This window comes from Dermacentor variabilis, chromosome 6 (assembly GCF_050947875.1).
Source record: "Dermacentor variabilis isolate Ectoservices chromosome 6, ASM5094787v1, whole genome shotgun sequence".
In the NCBI taxonomy this organism is placed as follows: Eukaryota; Metazoa; Arthropoda; class Arachnida; order Ixodida; family Ixodidae; genus Dermacentor; species Dermacentor variabilis.
The window spans coordinates 103,397,835-103,423,986 of record NC_134573.1 but is presented as its reverse complement, the minus strand read 5'-3'; the positions used below and the strand labels follow the sequence as shown (position 1 = coordinate 103,423,986).

General features: G+C 43.1%; 1 protein-coding gene across 1 annotated transcript in view; it reads left to right on the top strand.

The window, feature by feature from the left end:
• The window catches only part of spel1 (DNA mismatch repair protein spel1), an 83,181-nt gene that overhangs the window by 50,849 nt on the left and 6,180 nt on the right, over positions 1-26,152 (top strand). The window contains exons 15-24 of the mRNA XM_075695379.1: positions 3,279-3,393; positions 3,906-3,961; positions 7,197-7,286; positions 9,831-10,002; positions 11,530-11,658; positions 12,427-12,522; positions 13,403-13,467; positions 18,434-18,601; positions 22,812-22,903; positions 23,995-24,149. Coding sequence (XP_075551494.1) covers positions 3,279-3,393; positions 3,906-3,961; positions 7,197-7,286; positions 9,831-10,002; positions 11,530-11,658; positions 12,427-12,522; positions 13,403-13,467; positions 18,434-18,601; positions 22,812-22,903; positions 23,995-24,149 — 1,138 coding nt within the window. The remainder of the gene's footprint in view (positions 1-3,278; positions 3,394-3,905; positions 3,962-7,196; positions 7,287-9,830; positions 10,003-11,529; positions 11,659-12,426; positions 12,523-13,402; positions 13,468-18,433; positions 18,602-22,811; positions 22,904-23,994; positions 24,150-26,152) is intronic.

Genomic DNA, 26,152 nt, shown 5'->3' with positions numbered 1-26,152 from the left:
TTATACGCAGGAAAATATAATAACCAAACCTGCTAATAAATGCATGTACACGTCATTATTCTATATTCAGTTCAATATTTCAAGCTGATTATTCATATTCGAAAATGTTGATATTCACACGCCCCTACTGTTAAAAGCAAGTTTTTGCTTGGGCCCAACTCTGATGTCACCTATTCAAATACAGTCTATTTCCCTTAATTTGACCCTGTCTAGATTGCTGAAATTGATCCAATTATTTGGTGGGTTGAATTAACCAAGATGCAGAAAAAATGAAAAACACACAGTTGATTCATTTGCATTACTTGCCTGATTTTAACCTGCCTCTGTATCAAACGTGCGCCCACTTTTTATGTGTCCAAAGTAGGAAACTAATGTAGGAATTACATTAGAGCTTCTAAAGAATGTAGAAATCTAATGCACACCCGACTTTTTAGCAAGAAATGTTGGCAAGTATCTAGTACTTGTCGCACAATGGGTGACCAGTTTCCTATAGTCAGCGTGTGTTGGGGTAAAGCATACAAATGCTGTGAATACGGTTTTGGTTTCATATTGGATTGCAACGCACAGGAAATTTAAGGCCCAGTTTTCAATAAAAATAAAAATAAAAAGAAGCCATGTGCTGGAATCGGGTAAATACCATAATCGAACATTGTTAGCTGTGGTTACCCTTTAAAAATCTTCCTATGGCAGGCCAAAATAGGCATTTTTGACGGGAGATTTTTTTTTATGGATGTTCAATGCATTCACTGTTTCCCACGCTTTGCCGTGACAGATGCCACCACTAAGTGTGTCGCTATTGGGGTCACCATAGTGTTCAGGCTTGTGCGTGCTTACTGGTCCAGTTGAAATTATTCAGCGAAGGCCAACTTTAGAATCGAAATAACAAATGTTTGGACCCATAAGTATGCACGGGTGCAAGCCGGCACCTCTGGTGAAAATGCTACTCTGAAGTAACACCTAAAACGATATTAATGAAATTTGTTGCATTTGAGGGAGAAAGTTAAATTCTAGTGACTGTAGGAAGCAGGATATTGATTTAGAACCTGACCTAATTTTTTATAAAGATTGCTGAAAATTTACGATGGACATTCCAAAAGTAAGTTTCATCATTTATTTTCACATGGAAAGCTTATTGCCAAAGAAAAAATGCACCATGGCATCATGCACTATACATCTTGCACTATTTTTCCACATAGTCGCCACCGACATTGAGACATTTGTTGTAGCATGCAATCAATTTGAAGAAATTGTTCTGGTAAAACACAGTGCCCTGCAATGCAAGGCCTGAAACATGACCTCTTCACCATACACAATCTGTAGGCATTCATAGATGACAGACACACTAGTCCTACGTGCCCATTCATACCGGATAACAGCACGCACTTCCATTGGCAACCACGTTGTCAGCACACATCTGTCTGCCATTGTGACTTGTACTGGAATAACCTCGGGCACGCTGGTCGGCTGCTACTCTCTCTTCTTCGATGCCTTTTGCATGCACCATTCTTCCTTCGCTGATGCTCCTTCCATCACTGAACCAGCAATGGGCATGGATTCTTGCGGCAATTGTGTGTTTCACCTGGTGTACCATCTTCGCTTTTAAAGAAATGACGAAACTTACTTCTGGAACATCCCTCGTACATGTGTTAAAAAAAATTGGCTGGCAGTGGCATAGCTCGGCTATGCCATGATATACGTAGCGAAAGCTAAGGCAAAGCATGGTTAGCCTTGGTTAGTCTTGACTGCGAGTCCAGGTTAGTCTGGTTGTCTAGCTATGTTGCGGCATTTAGCCAGTCGTTCGGCGCGCTGTTCGTCTGTTTCCTGGGCGATTCGTTTCCTCTTCATCTCGTTCCGGTGTCGATTGTCGATGTCGATGTCAGGCCTCCTCCTGCTTATCAGAATTGTCGCCGTCCATACTGCCGCCTCAACTGTGGTTGCAGTGCATGCGAGCTCTCGTTTTCAATCCTCCGACATGTTATCAGGCATGCGACGCAGCAGGCGAAGCGAGCGGAGGCGAGCGCGACGACGAGGAACGCCGTGTGACGTCATACCAAACGGCGGGCGCGGAAAGGCGAGGCGCTGCCTAGCGGCGGAACACATCTGGCTCGGTGCTACTAGTGGCGCATGCGCAGTAGGGACTAAGGAGCGAGAGAGAGAAACATCCGCGGCGAGGCGTGTGTTGTGACGTCATGTGCCTCCTCGGAGTACCGCCACGGCGAAATCGCAAGTTCGTGGCTAGCTTTCGCTTTAATAGAAGCACAGTGTTTACAAGCACCTAACTCTGCACCAAAGAAACGGATATCGCAGTTCTGTAAACTTGTAAAAGTTGGCGCGTCGCTATTTCTGGCCTGCATCTTGGCCGTGGCTGCACATGGCTGTAAGCGTGGCTGAGCGCATACGCATCCGTGCACCCTGCTTTAGAGGTGATCTGCCGCGTGTGCAAAAAGTAGGTGTGCCGAGATGGCGAGGCATCATGTAAGCTGTCTTCTCACGCATTTAGTATTGGAGCTTGTGTAATCTTGAGTTTCGGCGACCCATTGGAATGAGAGGTAGACAAAGCATTCGCTCCCCACTGCCTGTGCCTTTCACGATGGCGTTGTTCTAGTGCGGCCAACGCTATCAACCACAGAGGCGGAGTGCATGCGAAAGCGTGGCTGGCTTTGCTTAATTCATACCATAGATGTGAAGATATCTGTGACATTGCATGAAACCGTATCTTTCATCACCGATTCCGAAATTCATCAAAATGAGTTGTTTTCACATTGAAATTACCTTTTTTTGATTGCCCGATAATCCAGAAAGTTCTGTGGCCCCTTTCCTTGTAAGAAAAATCTATCAGTGACTGTACTTATTTGCATAAAGGGTCAAATTCCAACATATTGAAATTTTGATTTAACGAAGCAAATTTCTGATTTTACAGACTTTATTATATCGAGGTTTAACTGTATTAATTTTGTCGCTTTAGTTGTATTATTAGGTGTAGATTACAAAATTGTGCTATTGTTTTTCATTGCCCAGTTACATAGTTATAAGCTTAACAGTTTTGTTTTTATAAATTTTGCAATTCTCAACAACTTTATAAAAGATGTCCTAAATAAAATGTCCGCTTCCAATAGTCACTTTATTTTAAGCTTTTTCATTAAAACGTAAAAGTGTCATTGAATTCGGTGCAGCAGTTCCTGTGAAAAATTATTTCTCCTTTACCATGTATTTATATAGAAGCCCCCAAGCTAAACCTTGCTCTTAAGCCTGACCTCGATGCTCCTCCACTCGTGCAGGAGTTGGAGGGAGATTTCAGCAAGTACCTAGAGATGGTGGAAAGCACGCTGGACTTTGAAGCTGTCGAGCAGGGAGACTTCCTGGTGAAGCCAGAGTTTGACGGCGAGCTCCAAGGTCAGTCCATGCTTGGGGTCCTGTTGCTTAGAGGACGCTTGATTATGCAGCTGTTGCAAGTCTCTTCAGAATCGGCGAACCCAGAAGTTGTCTAAAATCTGAGAAGTTGACCTGCCACAGCGACTGAATGGCTATAGCGTTCTGTTAATGAGCGCGAGGTCACGGGTTCGATTTCCGGCTGCACTGAACTTAAAGAAAATAAATGAAGCTCCCTTAACGCTATCAATTTATCAGAAAATTCAGCTTAACAGAGCCATCTGGTGTAGATTGATGCACAAAGAGATGCCATTCCCAGATGTCTAACGTTTGTGTAGCCTTTTAGGACCAAATATTCGTGCTGAAGACTTAAGGTCTTCTATCTGTGGGCCACTTGTAAGAGTTCCTACGTGTGTCGCTTGTTTTCAAGTTTGCTGTTGTAATTACTGCAGTGCATCATGAAAGTGTTATTGATGTTACTGGGGGGAACACTGGGGAGTGCAGTGTTGCTTGACCTTGCATTTGTCTTTTTGTAGCCCTTCACGAGGAGTTGGAGAAAGTGAAAAGCGAATGCGAAAGCTACCTAAGAAAGGTTGGTGCAGAATGCAGAAATGCGCAATTTTATTTGGTAGCAGTTCTGAACCATCAGTGGTTGTGGGAGCAACGATTGTGCACCAGTAAAGAGCAAGCAACACTAAAGAATATTGTTGGGCAAGAGATGGACACTAGAGTGATAACTACAGATAGGTGCTGTAGTTACACTTGGTGGAAGCCTGAGAATTCGCTGGAGCTCAGCCCATAAAACTGCATCGCACTTGCCCTCCATGACTACTATGACTTTCGCGAGATTTCGCACAACTCAGCACCATATGCGTCTGCGCATGCAGCCATCAGTATTTCTGGCCCTGTGCGAAGCTTGCTATCTGCGCACCATGCCAGGAACACTGTCAGCCGTACACTTCGAGTTCAATGCAGACTCATGTAAAACCTCACGAAAGTGATAGTAGGTCTCTAAATAAGATTGCTTAAGAATACTGCCACTGTGTGCTTGGTATCTGTGGCCAACGAAGTGCAAATGGCAATGACAACGCACCGCTTACATAATGAAAACTAATTAAAAAATATTTTCCCTTCTGTGAAAGTAAATTCTGCATGTCTTATATTTTTCTTTTACAAATTGGGGTGTGTTACATTTAGATGCACTTTTGTGTTCTTACTTTAATGCCTTGAAAAATGGTTGCGCTTTAGTTTCAGGGGTGTGTTAGAATAGGGTAAATATTATAGTTCACATTTAAAGACAGTACAGTTGAACATTGATATAATGAACACTGATATAATGAAGGAACTAGATGATTTCATCGGCCATTCTTTATTTATATCGAGTAATCTCCTGCTATAACAAAACTGAAAACCCAGTATCACTATAGCGAAGCTATATTTTGTTTTCATGTCTCTCTCTCTCTCTCTCTCTCTATATATATATATATATATATATATACACACACACACACACACAGAGAGAGAGAGAAAAGTTTTTCAGGCTACCTTTTAAACGTAAAGAACTTGAGCTATGCTGCAAGGTAAACCAAACATATTTGCTCTTTCTCTCTCTCTCTCTCTCTCTTTATATATATATATATATATATATATATATATATATATATATATATATATATATATATATATATATATATATATATATATATATATATATATATAGGCTTCTTTTCTTTAGCTGCACCAGATTTGAAAAGATTATCTGTAGCCAATAGGGCAGTTCTAATCCTTAGTGTACATTACTCGATAAGGTGGCTGCTACTCTACAAGAAATCAAAAACTTTATTGATTAATTAACCCAATTACACCAATTATCTTTTTAATTAGTTACCTTATGGCATAAAGTTCGATTTACAAATTGTAACTGGTGGGTTCACCAAGCATATTCACTTGGAATGAATTCTTGGGACTACGCCAGTTCCATAATAATTTTCAGTGTCCTACGAAATGCATTGGCATTCCAGTTACTTTTGTGCTTCAATGCATAAAACAGTTTCAAAAAGTAGGTGGAACAATAGTGCATTTTTACTGCAAGTTTGACAGCGCATATCTTGAAACATGTGTCATCCTCAAGATTTGTTCTACATCGATATGGCTTACATACTTACTGTGTTGCTGTGCTGGCATAAGAGGCTAATAGATAAATAGAGAAGCTCAAAATGCCTAAAGTAAACAAAGAATGCTAATGGCCTTTTAAAAATACACCTCATATACTCTGATAGCAAAAATGTCAAATACAGTCACTGACTCATTTTTCAGATGCCTGATTTTTATGACCTGCACGATTATTCTGACTTTCAAGCAACATGTGTTGGTACCACTTTGCAATAAAAAGTTCAGGGACGCAGTCCATTAAATAGCACCTAAGCAATCAACACATGCACCTGGTGGTGAACGGATATGACAAAAGTTGCGGCAGGTCCCTAATCTCGGAGGTCATGCCAAGGAGGCAGGCGTTCTGAGTGGTGTGTCACTTCCAGTGAGCGGCAATGGCAGCATGTTTTTTTTCTAGTTTCGGTATCAAAAACTGTGGCAAGGCTTTCATGACGCATCAACTCATATTTCAAACCTAAAATTTTGCATGGAGGTTGCTCTATAGCTACATTATCTGAAACTGCACTTTTTACGCTGCGAAATATTTTTTTGCAATAAGCCTTATTTATACTGTGCTCTTTTACAATGAGATGTAACACATTCAGCTACCTTGTACTGCATCCATGATGTTTGACAGCGTGTACTTGGACAAAGGATGGCGAAAGAGGTGACAAACAGAAACAAGTGCTGTCTCCTTCCGTTGCTGCTTTCACTGTCCTTCATCCTGCTGTCAAAGATCAACTAGCTCGGCCGCACACCTTACTAAAGTTTGTACTGCAGGATGCTGATCAGCACTGCATTGTGATAACAAAATTAGTGCTTTTGATTATTTTGCACTGTGTCTATGGGAAAGAGAATAAAGGTACCCAAACTGCTTGTCTCATCAAAGAGCTCATCTGAAAAAGTATGCTTTATTTGGCTTCTCCTAAGAGCTTCATTTTCTTCCAGTTTGTGCGGCTGAGAATGTGTACTGCATATTCTCGTCTAACGAAATGGCTCGGGTCATTGTTATGTAGTTTGCTACTCTTCTAGTAAATGCTATGCTGCAGTTCCCCAGTGATGTGCACTTGAAGATTAAAAAAAAACGAAACTGTTGAGCTACTCAAACGAAAGTATTTTCACCCAAAAAAGCAGTAGCTGGCCTTGAGACTATAATTACAAGGATGGTCATGGTGGCATGATGATAATCATTACAGTGACAGTAATGATTATGATGGCATGACGATTACAGGAACACCAATGATAGCGTGAGAGCTTGCATTGCATACTCAGGATCGACACTTGGCTAAAGACAGTTTTATTGTTCTTGGTATTTTTTATGGCCAGGGGAACATGATAATGGTAAACGAGGGAATAATACTTGCAGCAGGTGCCATGAAATTGATATGCAGTATTCAAGAACTCCTATCGCTGTTAAATTTTTCATGTTAGCAGTTTATCTTGCTCAACAAGTTGTTACTCTGCCACTTAAATAAAGCAAAAAAAAAGCCCTGTGTTTGAGGTTGTTTGGTGAGTAACGTAGAACAGGCAAGTCATGTGCAGAGCCAGTGTAGTTGTGGCTGGATCATCGTGCAAATCTGTGTTTAATCACTCTAGCCCATTTTGAGACTTGTGTGTGATGAAGTTCACCTTCAGTGTTTTTCCTTTCTTTTTTTTTTTTCTTTTTGTCATCTTAGGCTGCAAAAGACCTAGGCCTGGAAGCTGCCAAGACCATAAAGCTGGAGACGAGTAAAGATCTGGGCTACTACTTCAGAGTGACCCGCAAGGTCAGAATGGTTACTGCTCACGCTCTATTTGTAACCAGTAGAGAAGCAAACCCAATGAAAGACCGATGCCCAACTGAAATGTGTACCATCACCACAACCTGAGAATGGTGTGAAGCTTGGCTAGATGGTGGGAACATGATTAAGAAGGACTTATTCATACCAACGACTCACAGAGGTCACACGACCAAATTGGTTGCAAATGGTTGCTTTCATTGAAAAGCGACTGCTTTGTGTCATTTGCTTATTCCTTGATCTTATCGTCAAGCTGCAACCTACTGAACCAATCAACAACACAGGAGCAGGATGTCTGCACATGCTGATGCCTATTTTACGTGGCAATGGCAGTGTGAGCAGGGTTGCAATCACACATACAGCGTGCTCTCGAAATGTTTGGTGGCACCTATGTCACAAAGTAGGCCATTCGAAAAATTTGTGAGAATGCAAGGAAGAGCACAGCCAATAGACGAGGGATCGCAACCCGGGAAGTTTGCGTTGCCAATTTGGGCTTCAATTGGGACCGATACATTAACAGCGCCAGAGTGTTTCTGGAGCTTAAAAAATAAAAAAATCTATACTGAAAATTTTCTTTTACTTTCGCAACATTTAATTTGCTCATTAATGGTTATGCGTGAATATTAAAGCAATTTAACAGCCTCATTATTTTTCTTTTGCACTAGGCAGTATCGCACACAGACAGCATCGTTTGATGTCTGCTGCGCATTGTCTGCTACTGCCATGTTCACATCTTATCCACTCCACTGTCATGTTCTCGCATGAGAACGTTCACTTGGGCCTGCATACGTCTCAACGCCAGCCTGCTCGTTGGTTTTATGGAATGGGCAAGCACGCCTGGATGGAATATAGTGACGGCATGAAAAAGCTGTCATTGCGCTGGCATTGCTGTCTGTTGTAAGCGGAAAGTGTTGCTGCTGGCCTGCCACTGTTATATTACCTTGGCCGCTTCATATATGGCGTCTCTGACCAATGACTTTGACATTGATAATGTCACGTGGGGCTGAAGGTAGAACATGTTCCCAGAAAGACAAGCAACACTAAAATTGCAACGACAGCAGTGAGAACTGTCGTTGGCCGCCAAATTGAATGAAGGCTGCTTGAGCCTAGTTGCTTATGCGTAGATGCATCACCTACTGTTGCAATATGGGCTTGTTGGTACGGCATCTGGAATACTGTGGTATTGCATGCGGATGAGGATGCAAGAAGGCACATGCAAGACACAGACACAATGCCGTGACCTCACAGAATGAGCACTACAGATAAATAAACGTGACTTCAGAAAAATGGTGTGTCGCTACATAGCTTGAATGCTAATCACATTACTGTTGACAATCATTATGAAATTAATTCTGCCATATATTTTTCTATTATCGTGTTTGCATCTTGATTTATTCTGATGGTGGTTGTAAGATTTGCGAGAATACACAGTCGTTGACCAATTTTTCGGACATGCCTGATAATTCGGACGCCATCATAGCACCACCGCGTACCCCGTAGAACCAGTGTAATAGGACATCTGAAATTTTTGATGCGGAAACCCTTCGACATCTGACTTTTTGGACTGTTTACCCTAAGCGCAGGTCCAAAATAGCATAATTGTAGCCGCCACCGCCATCAGTTTGGTTATCTTGAAGCCATGAACTAGTGCTCTCGCATTCCAATCCACTGGCAAGTGTAGTAATCATCTTGTACTGTCGTTAGGCCTAGCTGCTTGGACATTCACCATCAAGCTTCCCAATGTTTGGTGCCACGTTTTTCATTTAAATGAATTACCGCTGTCGGCAACGGGCGCAAATTCTGCCTTCAATATCCTTGCCGACGGCGTCGAAGTACAGAAAGCACAGCAAAGGTTTAAAGTGTTGCTTAATGCTCCCGAAAATTAGCTTCATCGCAATGCAACTGTGTTATACAGTCAAACAAGCAGTGTATTGTGGTGAAGCATACCAAGAGTGCAAAGGAGCCACTCTTACAGTACATAAAATATGTTATTGATATTAATTAAATGTGTTATAAATAAATAATACATGCAGGCACCTGCTATCTCTTGTCACGGTAAGAGCATTGAGATGCCTAGTAACTGTACTAGATAGCCTTTTAAGTTCTTTCATATGTGGGTGCGGCGGTTTGACGACAGTTTGAACACTTGAGGGCAATTAAAGGCCTGCATTCATTTTTTTGCACTGCCATATTTTTCGGATGTTTTTGCGGTTCCTAGGGAGTCCAAAAATTAAATGTTGACTGTAATGTGAGTGGCAAGAATACATGTTGAATGGACAGCTGCTCAGTCAATATTGGCACGTTACTTCACTTCCAATGGTTGTAACTTGGTTCAGTGTCACAATGTTCTCTACTTTTGTTCTTGCTCGCTTATATATGTTTTATGTTTCCAGCTCTGTAGCAGCCACTGAAGAGAAAGAGAAGGATTGTTTCAGGAAGCTGAACTTTATCAGTCTATCAATAAATAAATCACTCATGTGCTTGACGTATTGATCACATTCTCAATGTATGTGCTTTTATTGTTGGTCACAGGAGGAGCCAGTATTGCGTTCACGCACGGGATACACGACTATCGACACCAAGCAGAATGGCGTGCGCTTCCGCAATAGATCGCTGACTGAAGCCAACGAACGTTTTCTGGAGGCACGAAAGGCGTACGATCGTGCCCAGGAAGGAATCGCCAAAATGATAGTTGAAATCGCTGGTAAGCACATGGTCCTGCTATATGCATTTGCTGCTCTACATCATTGCTTCATCATTTCTGGCTTTCGTCATTGCTCTACATCATTGCCCAGTTCGGTCGCACTTCTGTGCTTTGGAACTTCGTGTGTACCCTCCTTTCACAATGACCACGCCTGAAGTGTTTGTTGTAACAGTATGCACAGTTTCGAATATATTAATTAAATCTGGATGCAGTTTCATTGGGCAGGGTTGGAAAATCGTAAATGCCATGAAATGTCATTAAAACTGATAGAGATTGTTCTACAGTCGAATCTCGATAATTCAAACTTGAAGGGGCCCGAAATTATGTTCGAAATAAAAGATGTTCTATTTAAAAAAAGGACTTGTTTTTGAAGTTTTCATGCACCATAGAATGATGCACAAATGGTGCAAGTCGTAAAATGTTGCAGCGCGTAAGCACACGGCTAGCGAGGACCATGAAACTGCCCATGCCAGCCAATGCTCGCTTCCTGATAACAACAGAAAACGAAACTTCAAGGATCGGGATAAGCTGGCGCCAGGCCGACAGCCTCCTAGTTTCTACACCTTCTCAATTATTCAAGCATATTTGCAGCGGCTGTATGGCTTCCTGATAGCCATACAGTCACTGTGAATAGCTTTGCATTGATGTGGTGCTAAAGCATAACTTTGATGGCCAACAGCCAGCAAAATAGGGCTGGTTAGGCCTAACAGCCAAGGAAGGCATGGTAGTGGATGATAAACCGTTAGGGAAAGTTTGCTGCTCATTGGTGAGCGAGCTTCTGATCTTGCACACAAGCTGTACCGAGGATCACAAAAGCAATGAGCACGCCTGCCAAGTTCGTCTTTGCACTTACTGAACAGAAAGCATCAAGCTGAATTTGCGCTACACAGCATGAACTGTGTCTCGCATTCGAGGTTGCACTTACAGCATTGCAGTGACACACGATGGGTAAATGCGAAACACTCCCGTTGCCTCAACCACTGCAATATTTTAAGTAGAATGCTGCACAACAGTGGGCGAGAGCCTGTAAACAAATTTGCTGTGCTGCTGTAGTTGAAAGAGATGTTGAACTTGCATTTTTTACATGAAAATACAATAAGATATACTTTGAAAATAAACTGACCGCAGGGTGAACTTGTTCCCCTTTTTTTGCAAGTAAAAAAGGAAACTCCTTTTAGATTTATCACCATCTAGCATTTATGTCAAGGTGTTTGAACTATTTTGCTTCAAAATTACTTGAAACTAATTACTATTTCTTTCAACTTCACTGAAGCAAAAAATTTATATTCTCACAAGCCCAATATTAATGCAGTGTGGGCCTGAAGGTAACAGAAATAAATCAAATATGAATCCACTGTATGCCTTTCGTCTTCCTCATCTGTACATATAGTCGTGCGTAAACCTTTCTCATATGTACAGATCATCAGCTTGTTGCATCTTCTTTGTCGTCATAGCTCAAGCTTGGCTGAAACAAAAACAATTCCTTACAAAAGAAATAAGCTACTCCTTTAATGGCTGCTTTCCCAGCTGGCTACTGGGAGCCCCTGCAGCAGCTGTCGGAGGTCATCTCCCACCTAGATGTCCTAGTTGGCTTCGCAGTGGCAGCAGTGTCAGCCACCAACAAGCCTTTTGTGCGGCCCACCATGCGTCCCAAAGGTGAGCAGCTAAGACATCCATTGATACGCCTGGATATAACAAAGTCGATAAAATTGGCACGTCATTATATTGAAATTTGTCTGCATAGAAGTTTGACATTGCATTAATTAAAAGTACAGTCGCCACTTGAATTTTCTTGTATGGAATGGGCCATAAGAAATGTCTGAATAATCAAGCAGCTCAAAAAAAAACTAATTTCAGGGTCAGTGAACAAAGTCCTGATGCTGTAGCGATGAAAATATTGCCGCAGTGGTAAAGCCACAGCTTTTGGTTTAATGAAGTGCTTTCAATTCCTTGACACGGATATATAAGGTCTAATGTGCTGAAAATCTTCTACACTTAAGCTTGATTGGACCTATGGCCGTGGTGATTACTGCGAGGTGAAGTGAACCCGTTTGCCTGGTTTTGATGATTAATTCGCAAACCAGAGTGCTACAATGTAGCTCAAGTAAAACTCTTGCTTGGGCTAGTTGGTTCATGTTTGAATGTGTAAAGAGCAAGGCGCAATAGACCAGGACAGAAGAAGATCACAAACAACAGGACTGGTGCCGGTCCTGTCGTTTGTGTTCTTCTTCTGTACTGGTCTATTGCGCCTTGCTCTTTACTCAATGTAGCGCTGCTCTAGGCTGCGCGTGTCTTGTTTCTTATTTAATGATCACTTACTGATTTTGCACTCTCCCATTTTCTGTTTCCATAACCTTTATTTCTCTCTACACTTTCGCATTACAAGTGCCTCAGCATCATTTGGAGCCGTGTGTTTTTATCCAGGCTCAGGTGTGATACGGATGACAGCTTTGCGCCACCCCTTGGTGGAAGCCCAAGGGGACGTCCTCTTCATTCCCAATGATGTGGAGATGCGCAAAGGTCGGTGGCTGCTCCTTTAGGGCTATGCATTGCAACTTATTACAGTAGAACCCCATTGCTGCATTTTTAAAGGGACTGTGGGAAAAACAACAAGAAAACGTACTATCCGGGAAAATGTAACCATGAGGAAGGGCACAAATTGCCACAGCACGTCAAAAACAGTCCGAGTGACTGCCAGTGCAGTTATTAGATGTCTTGGTGCTTGTATTGTGTGTGACCATACACGGCAGATGCACACGTGTTTAATTGAGGGACACATATGGCAAATACATTTGCACTGAGTCAGTTGCTTCTAGTTTGTAGATAGGGTATCACCAAAAGGGATAACAATACAATCAACTCTTGTTATAACAAACTAATGGATGTCACAAAGCAATTGATTCTCCTTAAAGTTTTATTAGAAATATATGCACTGAGATCTATGCATTAAGCAAAAGTTTCTCTAAATGAACATTGTGTCAGGCGAGCTGCACCTTTACACAATTTACTGGCTGTGTGGCCATTGTTTGTAGTTCACAGATGATTATGTGGTTGGTGTCTGCACTCTTATTAGGAATATTCACTCAAGAAATTGTAATAAGGTCTGTTTAAGAATGACAGCCCTACAGATATACAGCTGTACCATAACAAAACGTTGCGGAATGTCTGGTATCTTTTGATGCAGCTTTGCAGCGTGAGCATGTTTGGATAACCAATTTCGCAAAACCATCATGCAAAATGTTCTTTGCTTTAAGTCAAAGTTGTTCAACCTCCATGGTACAGAAAAATATGGCTGTATTTTCCAAATGCCTGTGTTGGCTGCACGGGCCCATAGTGTCATACACTGTGAGCAAGGCAGTCACTGCCAGCCTTCCTCTCCCTTGTTCTTTCTCCCTCGCAGGTTCAAGTTCTTGTTACATTATCACTGGTCCGAACATGGGTGGGAAATCGACATACATCCGATCAGTGAGTATTTTGATTTTCACTTAAACGGACCTTCAAACGATTTTGACAATTTTGTACAAACGTACGGAGTTAGGTTAAGTCCTCCTGATCGTCAAGTGACGCATTTAAGCACTCCACGTAAAGCGTGTAATGTATTATAAGGCTTTAAAATATGACATCGCTACCAATTGTAGCGCCGCTGCTACCCTGAGTTTTCACCCGTCCCACCTCAATCGATGCGTGTTGCCCCTCTGACATCAGTAGGGTGAGCTATACGATTGGCTACCCAGGTCGCATCATCAATAATTTTTCCAACTTTGTGGTGAACAATTGTTGTTCATAATAATTGGAATGTTGATTAATCTTTTTCTATAAAAAAATGTGACAGAAAGGGAACACATAATGACAATTTATCACTACACTCAAGTACTTCCAGCATACAGCAAGGGTCGTCTGCTTGTGTTACAATGTGCTCTGTGTTGACGCGAGTTACGCTGTCAGTGTTGCTCTCGATCTCTCTTTTTGCGTGCACCATGGTTGTTGTGTTGTGGGCTGGAAATGTAGCGATCGGCGATATGTCAAGCTGCAACATCATGTCCCTCTGCAAGGCAGCAGACAAGTGGAGTGGCTGCAGTGAATTGGACTGTTGGTATCCGATCGGCACCAGCATTATACACGTTTGCAGTTGTCACTTCATGCTGAAGGCTTACTACCACAATAGAGTTAGCATGTCCGGTATTTGGGTAAACAAAAGTACAAATGGACTGGGCATTTTACGGTATGAGTGGAGGCACAAACATGAATGGCCTACACGGTGCAGCCACCTGGTGGCACAAAGCTCAACCATACACAAAGCTAATATAGCAGTAACCAACTGGATTTGCTTTGCTGCTGGGGTGAATTTTCGGCAGGACCATAATCGTGAACACAATGTTTTTTTAAATGTTTAAAATGTTTTACACTTAGTTACAGCAATATTGGCTCTGTGTTTGGTTGGTTAAGCCCTGCACCACCAAGTGGCTGGACAGTGCAGGCCGACAGGGCCACCCACTTACATCTATGCCAAGGCTCCTCCAGCACAGCAGTAGTAGTACGGAGAGCTTTAGTTTACGCCTCCGTCCATATGTCAAAACGCCCAGCTCACCTGTGATTACCTCAATACCGGATACACCCAGCACCGCGACAGAACGCTCACAACGCACGCTGCTTGGATAGCTCTCACTGAGTATCGATAACCAGGTGGCTAGTGGAGAGCTTGGAGAGGCTTCGTACACTGGCTCTAAGGCAACAGGAAATCTCACGACATCACATGATGAAGCAGAGCCAGTAAAGACGGCGCTTAGCCCCTATAACTCAGTGAATAAGTTGAAAAAAAGCATGCCTAGGGCGGAGGCTAACAAGTAATTGTCCGTAGTTTTCTTAATATGAGATGCTCCACTTAAATAGTGGCGTAAATGTTTTACTGTAGGTGTACCCTACACATCTCCAAATTTTGTCTGGACCATTTCAAGTACCCTTTAACTTGACAGTCAAACGCATGGGAAGTAAAAGGGAGGCAAAATGGGAAAGCAGCTTAAAGGGTGAGTAACTGGAGAGAAAAAGATAGTAAGGGAATGTTTCCAATGCAAGATCACATGCTTGCTGTCATTGCAAGTAGCTCAACAAGGGGTACTGAAGAAATGCAATTCTCTATCTATGAAGTCCACAGTAGCCTGGCAAATGCACAAGTCCTGAAGACGAGCAATCTCATATGCTTCGATTATCTAGTGCAGGAGTGAGTTTATGCACTTGCTGAAGACGCAGATACCCTCATATCTGGTTGTGCAACGACAGCAGTACCATAGTGTCACTTTTCCGTCTAGGATTGATAAAACCCACCATGGGACAAGTAGGGCCTGTACCATAAACAGAATGGTGACCTGCATTTTTTATCATAAGAGCCAGGGTGTCTACCAACCGGGAAAACCGGGAAAACTGGGAATTCTCGGGGATTTTGAATAGTCTGGAAAAACTCAGGGAAAACTCAGGGAAAACTCAGGGAATTCGTGCCTCTATCAGGGAAAATTAGCTGTAATTTTATTGAAAGGGTTGAAAGTCGCGGTAATACTGGCTCGAGTAACAGACAGGAATCGTAATGAATTGTCTTTGACGCCCTGTCGTCGGCTGGAGGAGTTGCCAGTGTACAGTCAACGACCGACTTTCCGGATTCTCGATAATTTGGACGGCTTCGCGGCACCACCACGTGCCCCATAGAGTCAATGTATCAGAACGTCTGCAATTTCAGGTGCAAGAACTCTTCGCCGTCCGATTTTCCGAACGTTTTGCCGTGACCACAGGTCCGAAACGGCACTAATCAAAGTCACCACCGCTGCAATTTTTATTACCTCGCCGCCTCAAACCAGTGCTCTCGCACGTAGGTCTGCTGGCGGCCGTAGCCACCACGGCGGCAACGCTACGCCTAGCTGCTTCAACGTTCGCTATGAAGGTTCTTGTCGTTGGGTGCCGTGTTTTTTATTGAAATAATTCTCTGCTGTCAGGAATGGCACGAACTCCGCCTTTGTGGTCCTCGTGATTGGCTTAGAAGCTTGGAAAGCATGGTGTGTTGCATAATGCTGGTTCCCGAAAATTAGCTTCGCCTTTGTACAGAAATGTTACTTGGTGAAGCATACGTAAAAGTATTGCAGTGAAACATAACAAGCGTGGGAAGTGGCTATTGCCACGGGACACAGTATGTATTTCTTAATTATACACGCATGCACCCGGTATTTCCTGTCACAATACGAGCACAGATATGCCTAATACATGTACTGACAGGCCTGTGCCTGTGGCGGTTTGAGCCCCTAAGGGCAATAGATGACATGCATTTATTTTTTCCAACTGGCCGATTTTTCGGACATTTTCGCGGCCCTTAGGGAGTTCGAAAAATTGGACGTGGACTGTGCAACTGACCAAGAAGATGCTTCAAATGGTCCGTGGGGTGAACGAGTGGCGGAAGGAGAAAAGAACAGAAAGGACCTACACATTGAGGAATGAACTGGAAAGGAAGCGTGCTGCTGCCGTTTTGAAGGAGCTTGAGCTAAGAAAAAAAGTGTTGGCTGATGCTGAGGTGCAGGTGTCCCTCATCCAAACCGAAGTAAACTCGTTAAAGCAGTGAAACACAACACATGAGGCGCCGTCAGTGGGCTGAAAGTATGTCAGGACAGTTGAGGTTGACTTACGAGGTGTTGTGAGAGAATCTCAATTGTGACAACGTTCGGGCCTCATACCTCTGAGATTGCTATCAGTTGATAGAAATAGCTCACATTCGAAAATATTTGCTTCTTTATGCATCTCCTTTTTATTCGTGTTTGAGAATGTCTGACCCCATTTGCAATATTTTAGAAGACATTTTATTTGCTGTGCATTTTACTAACCCCTCCCTTCTGTTCTTTCTTTAAGTAACATAAACACTACTCCTTAGTATTCAAATTGGATTGAGTCGTTTTTTTTTTTAAATTTTTTCATATGCTTACTAGAGAGTGACAGCATCAGGCAATATGGTTTCAGCCCGCCTTGACATAAAACATAGTTCTGCATCACTCTGGGAATTTTCCAACTGCACTCAGGGAAAACCTGGAAAACTCATGGAATTTGGAAATGTCAACTTGGTAGACACCCTGAAGAGCTTTAAATAAATATGTTGTGCTTACCGCTCTCTCGATATTGCTCAAATTTTGCATCAAGGTCTAATTTTGTGGTTCTGATTGTTCAATTTAACTCTTGGCATTTTTTGTGTTTTGTCAAGAAACAAATTTGAATTTGCTTTCATCTGCACTCCTCGTGATGTCCACATTGGTACCCTTTTTAGCAATTATTGAAAAACAATATTGAAAGACATGGTTTGCCTTACTGAAGGCGTCAGTATCAACCAGGTACTGGGATGGTATTTTGTAGCGATGCCTTTTCCGATTCTATGCTTTTTCAGGCTTTTCGTGCTTGGCCAGTGGTCACAGCGACGGTCTGCCCACATTATCAAGGGGATCAGGTGGCCATGTGTCGTGGATGATAAGAATAGCATAGAATAAGGCATAGGGCATCGCTAGAAAATAGCGGCCCTGTACTATCATTATAAATGCCATGTTTTGGACATTGCTTACTGCGAGGGGTGCAGACAAAGGCAACTTCACTTTTTTTTTTCTTGACACACAAGTAACAAAACCAAGTGGCATATTGAAAAATCCAGACAATAGAATCTGATTTTGCTATGAAATGTGAGGAAGAGCAAAGCAGCGCTAAGTGCAACATCTTTTTTAATACTGTCAATGACCAATTTTTAGGACATGCTTGATAATTTGGACATCCATAGAGCCAATGCATAAAGATTTCCGAAATTTTGGACACTAAAATCCTTCGCTGTCTGATTTGTGGACTCCAGTTTTGTCATTACGGATGACAGCAAGACTCAATCGTTGCATAATGCCAGTTCCCAAATGTTAGCGTCGGCGCAATACAGCAGTGCTATGCGGTCAAGCGTACGCAAAGTATTGCAGAGGTGCATACCAAGAATGGAAAGGAGCCACTGTCACAGGACACTCTATCTATTCTTTAATAAGACATGTGTACGCCAGGTGTCTCCTGTCACAATATGAGCACCGATATGCCTAAGAAGTGTACTTCACAGCTATTTGGATGTGCCTGTGGTGACTTGAGCCCTTAGGGGCAGTAAAGGGCATGCATTCTTCTTTTCAGATTGTTTAACATTTTGATCATTTTCATGTGCTCTAGGGAGTCCGAAAAATCGGACATTGACCATACTTTTTGTCATAAAGACGCAGGTCACTATATATTGAGGGTTTAAGGAGCCGTTGTGTGAACATATGAAGTATTTTTGATGGTGCCGTGTTCTCAGATGTAAAGCAAACAGATGTTGCAATTGGCATGAACCTGCAAATGAATAAACAACAGCCTCAGGAATGCTGAACTGTAACTTTTGTTTGCTTGTGAATAGGTGGCCCTAGCAGTGCTCATGGCTCAAGTGGGAAGTTTTGTGCCATGTGATTCTGCCGAGCTGTCACTGGTCGACGCTGTGCTGACACGCATTGGAGCTGGTGACCAGCAACTCAAGGGCGTCTCTACATTTATGGCCGAGATGCTGGAGTCTGCACACATCCTCAGGGTGAGATGTTCCTGCATTGCAGGCTCAGCTGATCGTCCTTTCCTGGTCGTAGACTGTGTAGTATGATTCTTAGTCAGAAGCTGATAATGTGCGTGTTTGGCTTTAGCTGGATTTTGTTCCGTAGAAACAAAACAAACTATTTTATGACCAGCACTGAAAAACACTCAGCCGTTTCTTGCATTTGCTTGTTATGGATCCTTACTATAACTAAAACAAATGAATAGGCATGCATTAGTTTTTGGGATGTTTTCGCAGTTCCTAGGGAGTCTGAAAAAAAAATTGTAAGTTGACTATCAGCTTTTGGTGTAAAGAATTCCTTGAGATAGTATAAAAAGAAGCATTAACTCTAGTGACTAGCCCTAGCGCAATGCCGGGGTTAAATCTCGGACGACTTTTCTCGAGAAACTTTACTCGCTGCATGCATGGCTGCCAACAAATGATCCCAACCTAAGGATGTTAACACTTAAGAACTGTGACCTTTAGAACATGCAGGACCCCTTTTATTAATCGCATGGCACCTTTAATATGGTTTGATGATGAAAGCCAACCTTTGTTTTGAAATGTGACTAACTGAAGTTGTCTTCTATGCCAGTGCTGCTTCCAAAGACCAAGAATTTGCGCATAGATGCATCAGAATCGCTAGAAATGCAATGTTTCCATGCATGAGTGGCACGCAATGCTGACACCATCTCGCAAACTAAGAGCACTCATCGCACCAGCCATGCCCTTTCTCTGGAGACACCTTAAAAATGCCCACATGGTGGAAAAAGAAAACAGAAAAGGGAACTGAAAACCTCAATAGCACTAAAAGGACAGGGACAGATGTAAAAATGACAACACACGTGTCTGTCCCTGTATTTTTAGCACCTTTGAGGTTCCCAGTATGACAGTCTAATTAGCCTGTATCAATGCCTTAGAAAAGTGAAACTGACTAAATAGTTCCTAAATAACTCAACAGGTGGTGCTAGCTCTCCGAAAGAGCTAGCCAAAAAGTTGGGATTACACGAAAAAGAGATGCTCCTTATATGGAACAAATACTGACTAAAGAAAAGGGTGGCGAGTAAGCTTGTGCAACAGAAAATTAAATGCACAAGTGAACGGTGGGTGCATAACATTCGCAAAAGAGACGCAGCCACTGCAGCTGCTGCAGGATGCTGCAACGAGATGGCTTGCTGAGGACGCTACGGCTCGCCAAGGACAACTGCGAGCTCTGATTAGTCTGTGGGTGATGTGGGGCTCCAGGTGCATGGCGAGCTGGCTCGAGCTCCAAATTTACAGGAAGAAGTTGTGTGCTTCCCGAGTTGCATACTTTTGAGGTGTGTTACATCTCGTCAAGATGGTCGAAGCTTGTAAGTGTGTGACTCTGGAGGGCAGTGTCTATTGCTAAAAGGTGCAGATATAGCCCGGCAATTCCACCATGCCAGGCAGCAGCCGGCGAAGTCGGATATGTTTTCTCAATTACACCAAGATCACCAAAAATTTGCTCCTTGCACAGTTTGCTGTGCTGAATGGGGGCCAAATCAGCTTTTGCCGCAGCACATGCCCGCATGTGTGCGGTGAGTGAGCACTTTTGTATTTGGCAAAGACGTAAACTCAACATGCTCGCTTCAGTGCACCTGAACTGTAAGCCAGCATGCTGCCGGCCAGTAGAGTTAGTACATGATGCACTCAGGTCTAGCGGTTGTGGTGTTTGATTGGACATGCTCTATACCTGCGCAAGCCGTGCCGAAACACGCCGAGCGCCGCTGGTTACGCTGGCGGCACCAGATTCTAGAGTGTAGAACTCTTCAATTTGGCTGCACTTTCTGCACTAGTTTCGCTGTGCTACAGTGCGAGTGCAGCAGAGTGCAGTGCCTGTTCAGAAAGTTCAAATCCAAGCCTTGCTGTCTACTTGGTGCACTTCACATGTTTGGCGCATTGTATCGTAGCATCTCCTTTTATGACACACCACAATGTGCTGCAAGGCGTGTCGTAGAGTCTGCTGTTGTTACCACATTGCTGTACGAACACTTTTTGAGTTGCTATGGCTCCTTGCAGTTCAAGGTATGTTTTGCTTTCAGCTAAGTGGTGCTCAAAGTTTGGCTCCTATGCGGTCGTGCTTCTGCACTCTGGCAGCACGTCTGTTCAACTTAGTGCATGCCTGTTGTGAGCCATTTTGAAAAATTTGCATATTGCAAAAGCGAGGTTAATTTCTTTTCGTTATCAGAATAATCGCTACTGTGATAGTGCTACATTGTGGGAATGGAATAGTGGCTGTGGATGATGTTTTTTTTTTTGTCAAGGAATGCATTCGAAGCAATTTAGAAACATAAGCAATTTAACATGTCACGTGACTTGCACTAAACTGCCCTCACAACCATGCACGCATTGAACTCGTACTCCACTATTTATACAAGCTTCAGGAACTGTTGTAACGAAAGCGGAAGATATTTATGTACACATGCCGTTGTTAAACTAGCGCTGCGCTGTGTCGTCTGCTACTGAGAGCTTGCATGATGCTTGCACTTCCAAAGTAGGGAGTGCTGGAGAACCGGGAACTTGTGCAGAAATTGCCTTGCACAAAGTCAAATCGAAGAGCGTGGTGCATGTGGTGCGTACTGCACTGAAAAATCATGGACAAAAGTGCTGCACTCCTTGAACAAGTGCAGAAAGCACAGGCAAATCGAAGAGACCATGTATAGTGCTGAACTTTCGTCAGCATAGCGTAACTGCCTAGCATGCGTCTGCATTACATCGTACTATATCTGTGCCTTTAGCCGATGTGCGTTGCAGATGTACTTGCACAAGCGAACATGAAGATGACATTTTGTTTTGACCCTGAGAATTGTGTGATTGCTGTAGAGATAATTGCAAAAGGAAGTGTTACTCACGCCACTCAGTGCAAAAAAAACACAGCAGCACTTTATCTAGCACAGTGTAGTACAGCTAACCAATGAGACACCTGTGGAGATTGGTAAACACAACTCTTAAGTTGAGGGATAGCCTCTGAGTTTGACATGTCATAGCGCTAAAACTGGAAGTAGTGGCGTCTCTGTGAACATCCAAAATCAAATTTGAACTTCGCACCATGGTGATGTTCAGTAGGCGGAGTGTTGTGGGCATGCCCTGCTCCTCCGTAGCCTTCACATTTCAAGGCATTGAAGAAGGACAGGAAGCACCGTGAAGGGGATCAAAGGCGATCTTTGATTGCCAATAACTCCGCTTCTGTTGAACAGATTCAAGCATGTTTTGCTGCAAAGTGTTTCTGAAAAGTCAATTTTAACTTCTAATGCTGTTTTTTTCCTTCTGTAAATTGTGTTTCAGGGCCCCTTTAAGCTGTCTGCAGTTATGTATGCAATGTAAATTGGAATTGGGCAATAAAAGGCACTGAGCAAGAAACATTACCAGAGGCACTGCTGGCCAAACCTTTTCACAGCGTGTCAGAAGACATGGCCTTTGGCTAAAGGATAGCAAATGTTTTCTTCTGTACTTATGTGGGTTGTTGTTCTTTTCTGTGCATAATAATTGCGACACAAGGCTTTATATGCACATTTGTGTGAGTTGCGCAAATGGAATAGACCGTATAGACTCTTGTAAGGGCTGCACTTTTTTTTTTCCTATTTCGACGATTGATGTACACGGGACCGAACCTCTTGGTCACAATGGGGCTGACGCAGTTTTGGCTTGTGCACATCCCTTATCCTCAGTTGTACCGTTGCACCAGAGGTCAATGTGCAGCTATCGCCATCTAGTAGTGGTACGCAGAAGTACGCTGCGTGTAAAACTTCGCTGATATGCGCGCATGGCGTCGGGGCACCAAACGCAATTGCTTCTGCATTTGAAATATTTTTTCCAAATTTTGGCCTGTCTAGTTGGTGGTGCAGCCCTTACATGGATCTATATGGTATGAGTCATGTATGCACGGGACACTTCGGGACATTACACTGATGTAGCAGATCGTACTTGGAGATATTCAAAGGCTCCATAATTACAGTATTTTATGATGGGAATACGAGTGTGGATGGTCACAGTACATCATAATATTAGAGTAAACAGCTGTGCACATTTTACAAAGCTGGAATATGATACCAACTTTTTCTGCAAGAACCTGTTATAAGTAAAGGTTGTGTTATTTATGCAGAAGTGCAAGTTATACACCTTGAAATGCAGTAGTTGCCCGTGAAATGCAGTCATTGCCTGCTATATCAAGCAAACACCATGTTTCTTGCAGAATGCCACAGCCGACAGCCTGGTAGTCATCGACGAGCTGGGCCGGGGCACCTCCACTTATGATGGCTTCGGCCTGGCTTGGGCAATTTCTGAGTGAGTGTGAAAGCACGCAATGGCATGCATTTATTTGTTTGTACAGTAGAACCTCACTTATACATTCTGGGAAAAAGAAAGAACGCAAGTAAAGACAAAGTAACTGGGAAAACATACGATCCATCCGAAGTTGCTCAAAGATTTAGCAGACTTAATTGTAGTTGACATCTACATAATGCGAAGCATTTCCTGAATTGTTGCAGCACAAGACGGCGACGTGCACTGAGCTGATGCAGCTCGAGTGGCCTGAAATGCATGCCATCATTTTTGCAGCTTCAGCTAGCTTACTTTTGTGCTCCTCAAATTCTTTGGGTGAAGCATTTTGGTGGGAAGTTTTGACCTGCCCGCTTGCCGAGAATCGTTGCAGCGTGAGACGCCAATGCGCATTGAGCTTTAAGGGCCTGAGCGGCCCGAAACACACATGGTTGTTTTCCTATTGTGTAGTGTATTTAGATGGCTACGTGAAACCGTAACCAAATCGAGCCTGTGGGCAACGCTGGAATACAATGCTGCCAGAACAAAACGTGATGCTCACTTCGGACTGCATGCAGCAGGGAGCAGTGATGCGTTTGGGTTATCGCCTATTAAAAGCATGCAGCACACTTCCATCTACTATGCCAGACACGCAGTGAAATAGATAGCTGAAGCTAGGGCTGGCGGCAATAGGGTTGGCAGCAATAACTGTCAGCGTGATGTGCAACGGCACACGAGGAGGTTTGCTGGTACTGGAAGAGGAAACTGAGTGCGTGCCGGCATTTTCACGTGTCGCAGGCAGGCAAGAACTGTGGGGAAGCTGCTGTGGTGCATGCCCACTGTTCTCGATCAAGCATGCCTCGCTTGTTCATTCAGGATTTAGAGCCTGGAAACATATCATAAGTGCGCAGTTTGGCGATGTACTCAACGTTGGTGTCTACAGATCATGTTTTCCGGGAACATATTAACCAGTAAAAAAGAGGCGTAACTGTATTGGGTTATTTGTTCTGTTCTCGATTGTGAAAGTTTACACTGGGAAATCATACGAACTGGGATTGTATCAACTAGGTTTTACCATATATGTTGTGGTTCACATGCTCACATATATCCACCTGCAGGCAACTGGCAAAGGAGGTGGATGCCTTCTGCCTTTTTGCCACCCACTTCCACGAGCTGACAGAACTGGCTGCAGAGCTGCCCTGTGTACACAATGTCCATGTCACGGCCGATGTCAGCAAGGACAGTTTTATACTCCTATACAAGGTTAAGCCAGGTAGGTGTCCCTTCTGCCGGTACCAGTACTGCATTTTGAATCCTGTTATTTCAGCCATTCTTGAAACTGATGGGCTGCTCTAGAATGTGGAAACATCTAGTTTTTTCTGGGTAATGTCAAGTGAAGATGGATGAAGGAATGTGTGACTGGGCTAGTTGGTAATCCATTACAAAAATGGCGCAACAACGGACAGAGGACGGAAAAAAAGTACACAACACTGACTTCCAACTAAGGGCTGACTTCCAACCTTAGCTCAAAAGTACTTGTGTTCATTCATTCTTTTTGTCATCTGTCTGCTGTTGCGCTGTTTTTGTAATGGATGAAGAAAAACAAGAATGGAGTTGCCAACTGATAATTCAAGCACCAATAATTCAGACAGACTCCATCATTTGTACAGCTTCGTTGTGCTGCCAACAGCCTCATAGACAAACGTTTAGAAATTACGCACTTTGCAACACACCGTTTGTTTATCCAGAGTCCGTCTATGCACCACATGCTAATCTGACCTTTGAGTTGAGCAGAAAGAGCTATGTTTTTGTTTAGATACATGATCGGCGCCTCCTATAAACTTTTTTCTGCTGTTTTTTTTATTTACTCCTTGTTATCAATATCACATTGTCATCAATATGCTCTGTACAGCTTGTGCAGATCAGGGAATATGTCTACTGCAATGTATTGAATTCTTGTAATGATTTTTGCTGTTCATTTCTTTCTTTTTTTCATTTTTTTTGTTCATCTGTATGCATGTATCGCACTGTTCACTCCTGCCCAAGGCCTAAGACTAAGGCTGGCAGTATCCTGTAAATAAATAAATAAAAAACAATGGCAAAAAGCTCTCTGGTGGGTGCAACACGAGACTTTTTAGCACATGATATGACAGCCGTTACAATAGCATCCTTATGTTGCAATGTGATTGTCTTTCGTGGATTGTCTTCTGCTTCCCACTTGGCTCACTGATATTGTCATGAAACTCATCAAAGTGTACAGCCAATAGAGCTTCGCACAGAGCCAGAAACGCGTACTTGTACTCAGGTGCATTCGGCCCTTGAAAGGGAAACTACCGCATTCACCGCTTTCTCGTGGCCCTGCGGCTCGGCTGTCCGGGTGCGCCGGCTTGGCTTGGCCAGCTCATGCCGGTTTCATGCGTTCTCGGAGGTCACGCTTAGCTCTTAGGCGTGCCACTGTGAGAGAGAGAAGTGCGCGCCCTTGTTTTTAGCACGCCTTGCACAAGTATCATCATTGAAACGCGCAGCACAGCTAGGCGTGGCCTCTGAAATTGCTTCCAGCATCGCCAGCTACATGCCACAGCGAGAGAGAGGTGCGATAAGATAAGAAAGAAGTGCCGCTTGTGTGCGACCACCGTGTACGCGGCTACGCAGGGTGGTGAGAAAGACTAGTGTCGCTCTACAGCATATTCGGCAAAAGAATTATGAATTGCAATGTGAAACAAGTGCGTAACCCAGCAGAAAGCAATATGCTCGGTGTGCAACGATCAATATTCTGGGTTTCAGAGATGAATCCAGCTTGTTATATCCAGTGGCAGTACAATTTTACTTCATTATATCCAATATTTCATTATACCTCATTTTATTAAAACGAGGTTCAAGTGTACTATGTTCAAGAAGTATTGCAAGGCCCCTTTACACCCTATAGCAGCCAGAATGAAACTTAGGCTACGTTCACACTTGGTCTCGGAGCAGGCGGAAGTGGAAAAAACTTGACGAAATCCTCTCGCCTAGGTGGAAAAACGCTTCCGCTTCACCGGAACCTGCACTAGCATGTAAACATCCGGTCGTAAAATTTACCTTTTTCTGTTGTTCATTCTCTATTTTTAGAAAAAAACAACTAGCTAAAACTATCGAAACTATGTCTTGTTCATCTTCCATGGTAGACGAAAGTTAAAAACGACATGCACAGTTACGCGAAATGATAGCTTTTAGTAACTGATGGGTCAATGAATGAATGCATGTCTTGAAATAGTGTAATGAACAGCACCACCACGT